An 8977-nucleotide genomic window follows, 5' to 3' on the forward strand; every position below is an offset into this window, starting at 1 on the left:
CGATGTGAAATACCACGTCGTTATAGAGGAGCATTTTGACGCGTGTATTGTAAGCAAAACGGAGATTTGGAATGTAGGCTTAGTTGTACTTTATTTAAATCCATTAATTTAAAACATAACTGAAAGATATAGACATGAACTTTAGATATATTATAGCTTTTAGTCATATTATATAATAATACCTTCGTAATATTAATACATTTTATTAGTAGTCACATATGTGGTAAATTGTAAGATTTTCAGTAATTATATTTTATAACTGTATCTATAACTATATCGTTATATATTTGTTATCGGACAGCTCCCTTTCTCAAAGCCGCAATTTAATACGCTGTCGCAAGGCATTGTGGGTCTTGTAGTCAAACAGCGCCGAACGTTCTATTAATCACAATTAAACCGAAACTACAACTCCCGCTTTCACCTAATACCTTGGACGCGTTGTGTGGTAATAAACCTAACAGTATTTTGCATTAGATGGACAGAACACAGATGGTGAGTGTTTCATTAGTGTTTTGGTGTCGTGTGGTGCTTTTTTGCTTAGTTGTTTATCGCAAAACGTCCTAGAAGTGCATTTAAAAATGTAAAAATAATCAGATATTGCTTTCTGAAAGACGTGTACACGTATATTCCACAAATCATACAAGTAGTATTCCTGTAAATTATAATTATATTGAAGTATCATCTATCCTTATTGGTGACTTATTACTAGTTGACTATTAATATTTTGGGACATCATACTGTGTTGACCCGCAGGGGCAATGGATAATCCTAAATCTGTCCAAAGGAGGTTTGAAGCAGCTGTCAAAGTGATAAGAAGTTTGCCTGGAGATGGTAATATGCTGTCACCTGCATTATCTGTTTGTTTTTACCTAAATAAATGGATATCAAAGTTTCTTTATCTTGTAAAATAAATGTTATGTTGACTTACTTGGTATCCTTTGCAAAAAAAACGTACAGAGATTTAATCTTGAGTGACCTGTTGACTTATGATTTAATTTTTTTTTGTCTCATTTTACACAGGTGCCTATGAACTTTCCGATGATATGCTTCTTATGTTCTATGGTTACTACAAACAAGCCACATCAGGACCATGTAACACCATTAAACCCAATTCTTGGAATTCTATTAATAAAGCTAAATGGTAAATATTATCTACCAACTCTTCATTTTTGACACGTTCATTTCAATTGGTTATAAATGTCTATTGTACATTTGCAGGGAGGCTTGGAAAGCCTTAGGAAACATGTCCAAAAAACAAGCAATGACGGAATATGTTCAAGAAATAAAGCTGGTAGGTAGTTTTTGGAATTGGCAGATATGAGTAATAAAAATATGTCTGAAAGATTCACAAATGATTTATTCTAGATAATTGAAACCCTTCCGGTCACAGATGGGATGGCAGAATTAATGGATGCTCTTGACCCATTTTATGAGATAGTGGAGGATGATGAAGCTGTATCCAGTACACCAGCATCATTATCCACAGGTATTTGTCTTGAAATAAATAGTATACATTTTCTTCTATTGTTTCCTTTGGTTGCATGGCTTAGTTCTATTTTCAAACTTGCGTGGCCCAAAAAAGTATTTAAACACTTGGTACTTAAAGGTCCAGTGTGGGATCTTTGGCGACATCTAGTGTTAAGATTGCGAATTGCAACAGCTCAGTCAACAGCTTACTCCTCAATTTCGAAAACGAAGGGAAGCAACGATAGCTGTAACAGGACAAACATGTTGTTCGACACATAGACATTATATACGCAGACGCCTTATAGACTGACGCTGCCTATTGGAGCTGAAGTATCAGTGCGCCCGCCATCTTGGATGGGTCCCCAATGCTACCCCCCTGCATTTATTTCTACTAAGAAAAGTTTATCCCCAACTACAATAATCATAACTCCCCGAATTGAGGAGTGAGCAGACCCTAGCAATATGGCGGATGACACTGGATTACATTTATAATGTGTATCTACGTGTATAATGTCTTTGTTTCAATGTAGGAAAGAAAAACGCTCTGTAGAACAGTTTGTCCGATTAGGGCTCATTCTAAGGTAATTAAAACAATACAGTTCATTGTGTAAGGTCTTTATGCACTGATAATATAGTTATGTATATTATTGCATTTCTGTTAAGAGATCCTTCTAAAAGTCCCACAATGCATCTTTAAACCTGTATAAATGTCATTGCATTATGACAAGCATTTTCTAATATTATTTTATGGTGCAAAATTAAGTTTGGCTTTTACTGGAGGTGATATCCTAGAATATCCTAGCCTATTAATTAGAACGGGACATCCATCCATATACGTTTATCCATAAAGTATAGTTCTTAGTGTTCAGACTCCTTTCTTAACCATAGGATTTGTCATAGACCAACCCCCTGTAATCAAAATGTTATACTCAAAATTATACTGTTATACTGTTAAATTAAACAGGACGTACTAATGAAGAAAAAGATGATGATGCTGCTTCAGATGAAGAAGATGAAAGTGACAGTTCTTATGAACATATAGAAGATGAAGTTGAGATGGTGGAGGCTGGTAAATGTACATAACAGGCTTGAACTAATTTGCAAATTAAATAGACATAAGACTTTATTTCAGCTTTTATTTTCTGCAGATTTAAGGACATTGGCAGAAGCAGGGACACATTCACCAATGTTAAATGTCAGTGAGGAGATCAGCGTATCCTCTTTGACCAGTGACACTCATAGTTCTTTAAATACGGAGGAGCAGGAAGAGGAGCTGGTGTACGGCCTGGAGCCCAGCACAGAGCCTCTAGAGTTCTGCTCATCTGAAAACTCCCATAGTGGTATATAAAGATTTATAAACTAGCTTTTTTATGAATCAATTCTTTGGCTTATTTACAAGTTTTTAGATTAGATGGAAGCTGATAGATGTTTAATAGGAACTCTAAGATGATTTATGACTGCGGAAAAATGTGTTTCTAAAATAATTTTAGGCCCCACTACCAACTACTTAAAAATAGTCTAACCAGTTTTGGTTTGGATAACACAATATTCTTAAGGGAATTGTTTCAAACCTTTATAAATGTATATATTTTGAGGAATGTTCGTAATTAAACCGTTTGTGAGTCCCTTCACATCCATAGTATTATTTTTCCTACTATTGAAGTGAAAGGGACTCACTTTGGAACAGTTTAGTTACAAACATTCCTCAAAATATATTTCTTCATGTTAATCAGAACAAATACATTTATACAGGTTTTTAACAACATGAGAGTGAGTAAATGATGACTGAATTTTCGTTTTTGGGTGAACTATCCCTTTAAGGCATAAAAACATATCTCACCTAATAATGACAATTTTGCCATTGCTTAACCAGAAATCACAAAAATACCACATAGGTAGTCCATAGGACTTACTTTATTAAGAATGACAAGAAGATTCTAAAGGAAGTAAATTATGACAATTTTTTTTTAGGTTACAGTGTCTATACTTTAAAGGGGACATATCATGAAATTCTGACTTTTTCCATATTTAAGTGCTATAATTGGATCCCCAGTGCTTCTACCAACCTAGAAAATGTGAACAAGATCAACCCAGTAACTTGATCTCCCTTGTGATGTCAGAAGGGGATTATACCACCCCTTAATCTGCTATATCCAATTAAAGTTTGCTTACACCTTGAAAGTGGCAATTTTAACATGCTATAATAAATTATCCATATGATATTTTGAACTTAAACTTACATGACAAGTACTCTGTGGACATCAAAGATTTATTTGGCATTTTAAAAGTCTTGTGAAATGTCCCCTTTAATAAAAAACACATCAGTTTCCGTAAATGAACTGAACAAACTGACTGTATGCTCAATACAGATGACGACATTCTTACCAAATGTAAATCTCAAACAGATGAATCAGATAACGAAATGCACAGTGACTCAAAGGAACACCCAACAAAACCTGAAAAGGTACTGTCAACTGATTTATGAATCTTTCACTTAAAGACAATTAAAAAACGGACCTATAGGGGCGTTTTCCAGGACAGGGTTTATCCTAGACTCAAGACAGCTCAAACATGCATTCAATTTAAAAACACCTTGCATTTTTACATATATCAGTGCTGTGTTTGTCTCAAGATGCACACCTGTAATGTTTTTTGGAAGGTTTGCTTATAACAACTACTAAAAATGTCCTAAAATAACCATCTATTCATTTGAACCCTGTTCAGGAAACTCCCCATATGTCTTTTAAAATAAATTATACAACCACTCTTTTTTTTAGGTGGGTTAAATACATCAAATCCATCTTGCTATGGGCTCATTTAGGAATTAAAACATATATCACAAGAACTCTGAAAGTGTTATGTGTTGACTTGGAAATCCACTACATAAATATTTATTATTCAAAGTTAACATCTGCTTCAGTCCACCAACGTAAAGTTAGTCCAAGAATACAACTGTAACATTTCCCAGAGACTAAGAGACAGAAATAAAGGAAGAAATGTATTTGTTTGTCATGTCAGAGTAATATAAATGGGAATATGTGATGCTCTTCCCAGGGTTCAGGAGTTCCCAGGGTCCATTTGGCAGATATAAGTGTGGCTGGGGCCAACATTCAGGAGCGACAAGGGGGAAACAGAGAAGCTCAGTGTGGGAGTCAGGATGGAAAACCACAGGGTGTTACACCCCCGGTCCCCCACCCACCAGCACTTGGAACAGTCCAAACTGACAGAATGTCAGTAAGCAGAGGAAGAGGTGGGGCTTGAGTCAATGTTTCAGAAACATCTGAATGCAATGACATCAACAAGCAAATATGTGATAGCCAATTTTCCCCCAGCTTTTGTATAAACTTAGAAAACAAGTGAATACCACAATATGCTAGAAATATCTTATATAAAAAGTAGTCAGTGATGTTTTGAACAAACCCTAAATTTAAAAAATTTAACTGCAATCCGAAACCTTAGTCCTTAGCTTTAAACGGTACTATCCTACGGCTTATCCTAGTCCCTGACTAAAATGTATGTTTGAGCTGCTTTAATTTAAAAATATCTTGCACTGACATAACATATATCAGTGCCATTGTTTTGTTTCAAGTTGCACACCAGTATTGTTTTGTAAGGTATGTATGTATGTAAAAACTACTTATATGTCCTAATATAACTAAGGCCTAATCTTTAATTAATCTAAACCGTGTGCGGGAAACTGCTCCTAGAAGTATATAAATGACTTAGGTTTTTTACTCTCAGCCAGTCTGTTAGATGGGACAAACACACCAGCTGAACATGATAACTTGACCGAGCACAGTTGCCAAGGGGATGGTGAGCGCTGGGAGATGGGAGCAAGCAAGGACAAGCAGGCATTCAACACACAGATCGCCATGGCCCTGTCACAGTTAGAGGACAATATGCAGGATGTGCTGAAAAGGCTGACCATACTGGAAGTTCTGACTGCATCACAAGTAAGGCTAGTTCTTCTATTAGTAAAATGTATTCATGTTGTCAATAACTCTTATATACCTCAATTAAGACACAAAATGGATTGTAAATAAGCCAGATTTTTTTTTTGTTTTGAGCAGAGGTCCTATATCATATACTGTAGTCTCAGCCTCTGTTATTGTGGAGACATTTTCACTCCCGTAAACACAGCACAAAGTGAAACATGATTGGTTGCTTTAGCTGTCAGTCATATGGCCTCTTGGGCAGTCCATGGGCATGGTATATACAGTATATACGTATCATAAAGGGGTGGTTTCATGGACAGAGTTAATCCCAGACTAAGGCCTAGTCCACACGGACACAGGTATTTCCTACTGTGGTTCAAAAAAATCCCCTCCACACATGCTCGGTTTTAAAGAAATCTTCGCCTACATGAACATGCAATAACACATGATCACGCGCTGTCAAGAGCATGCCACACCAGCAGGCGGTGATATAACCCTAAACATAAAGCCACGTTGGCCAATCAGAAGCCTTAATCAGAAGCAAAAACCCTGGTTGTACTGTCTACACAACAACACTGCAACCGGCGTTTCTGAAAAACCTCACCCTGGCAGGGGTTTTCAAATATTTTTGTTTTCAGTGACGTGATACTGCGTTTGCGTGTGGACGAAATTCACGGTTATAAAAATACCCGTGTCCGTGTGGACAATGCCTAAAATGCATGTTTGAGCTGGTTAAATGTAAAAACATCTTGTTTTGTAAGGCATGTTTGTAAAAACTACTACTTAATTGTCCTTAAAAGACCTAGTCGTGGCTTAACCTAAACCCTATCTGGGAAACTGCCCATAATGGCAGTTTTTATTTGGATATTTAATAATTTCATCATGTGTTTATTTGTTTTGTTTTAGGCTAAAAGTATCCCTGGTTGGCCCATAAAATCTCAAAATAAGGTCAGTTTACATGAATAATGGACCTCTTTTAAATTTATATTAATGGTTCAATTTGTTTTGTTTTGTTTAAAAGAGATTACCCCGGTGGCCATTAGACTTGTCACCCACCTCTGGACTGCTGGCTGTTATGTGGCCGTTTGCTGTGCACTGGCTTGTGCAGTTATACATACAGAAGAGGAGAATGTAAGCGTTGGTACGTGACCTACTGACTGTGAACGGTGGATAAAAACTAATTTTTAGTACTTCAACTAATAGAGTAAAACATCATCTGAGATGCATCTTTTTTTGTGGTTTTAGTTGGTTAAAATACAATCCAGTGAAGTAAAGATCCAGGACACAACTGTACAGTTCCTCAAGGATTTTCATGCAGTCTGACAAATTTAACGTGTAAAGGACTCTGGCCAAAAGCAAATATATTTAATCGCTGTATATAATGATATTGTTGTAACACTTTTGTATAGTTCATATTTACTGTCAGTCAACTTAGTCTTCTCCACCTTTATGAAGAATACCAGGGCTATTTACTTCATTAAAAGTCAGGGGTTGGAAACGGTATGAGGGTGAGTAAATGATAGAATTTTGTAAATATATATTTATTGGGACATACAAAATTTGCAATTTGAAATGTACAAATGCACATATCGTCATAACTATTAATGGTACTCAAATGATTGAATTTACCGAAATGTTTGGTGTTAAGTAGTTATAAATAATGTTTTTCAGTAAGAGATTCATGTCAAACTGCCTCAGTGTGGGCCCATTGTAATCGGTGTTACAACCTGTAACCATTTAAAAGGAGCACAATAACAATCAGCTGCGTTCTCGACTATGTACATGGATATTTATTAAGTCAGGTGACCTTATGATTATGCTGTTTGACTTCATGCTACTACACAAGAACAAACAGCAAAGTTTTTTTTATTATTATTGAATATTAACAAGAACAAAATGTAATTTATAAACAAGAGTACATATAACAATATATGTCAGGGGTATTATGAAAAAACAAAGGAGGAAGAGAATAAAAATTAAAGTGAAGGCAATTTACATGAAAACATTTTATTTCTTAAACAACCGTATAGTTTTTCTTGCTTTCGAGTTATTGCTTTTGGATGTTGTCTCTAAATATTTTAACATCTATTTTAAATTCTTCAAAATGTGGCATTTTATCATTCCATTTGACTTTATGAATAATAGTGTGCAATTATAATAATTAAATCAAGCATAAACAGAATATTATTATCACCATCAAACGAAAAACATTTTAGCATAACATCAATTTCTTTAAAGATAACAGGCTTTATAACTTTTCTTTGTAAAGTACTGAGCTCTTTCCAAAATATTTGGGTTTTGAGACACTCCAAAAATAAATGTGTAATAGTCTCAGGGGAAATTTTTACAAAAAACACATATCTAAGGAAGACAGCAAAGTATCGCGAGAGTGATGCGGAAGCAGATGATTTTGTCGATCGCTCTCGCAGTACTTTGATGTCATCCGCCAGTTAGTTGCGGCGCCGCATCTATGTAAATTTAAGTATATGGGCAAATGAACGTGCCTCATAAATATTAATTAGAATGAATTAGTGAATGGCCGTTGCAGTGAAACGTCAGTAGTACGTAATTAATATTCATGAGGTACCCCTGGATGCAAAGTGAAGCCTGCTATCGTGTGCGCACGTGGGAATTCAACTGTTTGGTGAAATGCATTATCAAATATGCGCTTCATGGAACACGGCAAAACAAGTGTAGAAAACTGCGATGGATGGCGCAAATCGTGCAGATATCCCGAACTGGATCCACCAGCACAGCGTGGTAAGAACGAGCCACATTTATAAGTCGATTGCGTTATTTGGAACACAAGTCATACGTTTAATTTTCTCTTTAGTACCAAGACATGATGCGTCTGGACGTAGGTGACAGTGCTCAAGTATATGCTGCCTTTCTGGTGTACATGGATCTGACAGAAGGTGACAAAATGGAGTATCAGTAGTAAGATCGTAGTAACAAAATAGAAGCTCATGTGTCTTTATTCTCCAGCAGTTCGTGGCTGGTCAGAGGTGTTGCCCGTTTCCTGTCCAGAGTTGCAGGCGGTTCTGCTAGAGGGGCGAGAGAAAGATGGAGAGACAGTTCAGATAATCTACCCACTACGGTCACACAGAACCATCAAACACCGAGAGTATGGGACAGTCAAGTTTGTATTCATATGGCGTCGCGCAGATCGAGCGGGTCATGACATCAAAGTAACACGAAAGCACAGCTTTTGATGTGTTCTCGCGATACTTTGATGTCATAGGACGATCGTCTGTGCTGCGTTGCATGCAACACACCTAAAATACACTAGCATGACCTTACCTAACATCTAAACATTGCCATTTTTAGCATAATTGTTTTTGTACAGTGTTTTTTTTTCTAATTATAGTTTTAAAATGTTCATTAAAGAAAAATTTTAATTTTATTTTATTAGGTTATTACCTCAACTTAGACTAATTAATACATCGCTATCTTTTTCAATGCATGCACTTTATCTTTGTACAGTGCGTTGTGAATGTGTTAGCATTTAGCCTAGCCCCATTTATTTCTTAGGATCCAAACAGGGATGAATTTATAAGCCACCAAAAACTTCCACC

The 8977-nt window shown here is 36.1% G+C and overlaps 1 protein-coding gene across 3 annotated transcripts; it reads left to right on the forward strand.

Moving 5' to 3' along the window:
• The first annotated feature begins 413 nt into the window (after positions 1-413).
• Positions 414-7173, forward strand: acbd5b (acyl-CoA binding domain containing 5b). 3 transcript variants are annotated; one of them, XM_065268543.2, is made up of 13 exons: positions 414-492; positions 754-831; positions 1021-1141; positions 1219-1291; positions 1366-1486; positions 2432-2542; positions 2616-2807; positions 3837-3931; positions 4522-4717; positions 5209-5420; positions 6309-6350; positions 6424-6543; positions 6648-7173. In XM_065268543.2, the coding sequence occupies exons 2-12, from the start codon at positions 759-761 to the stop codon at positions 6535-6537; spliced, it is 1350 nt and encodes a 449-aa protein (XP_065124615.1). In that variant the 5' UTR covers positions 414-492; positions 754-758; the 3' UTR covers positions 6538-6543; positions 6648-7173. The 3 variants fall into 3 exon arrangements, with proteins under 3 accessions (XP_065124615.1, XP_065124628.1, XP_065124621.1); XM_065268556.2 differs by having other exon boundaries at positions 3873-3931; XM_065268549.2 differs by having other exon boundaries at positions 2432-2536.
• Positions 7174-8977: the final 1804 nt, after the last annotated feature.

Source organism: Paramisgurnus dabryanus, chromosome 6 (genome assembly GCF_030506205.2).
Source record: "Paramisgurnus dabryanus chromosome 6, PD_genome_1.1, whole genome shotgun sequence".
NCBI lineage: Eukaryota > Metazoa > Chordata > Actinopteri > Cypriniformes > Cobitidae > Paramisgurnus > Paramisgurnus dabryanus.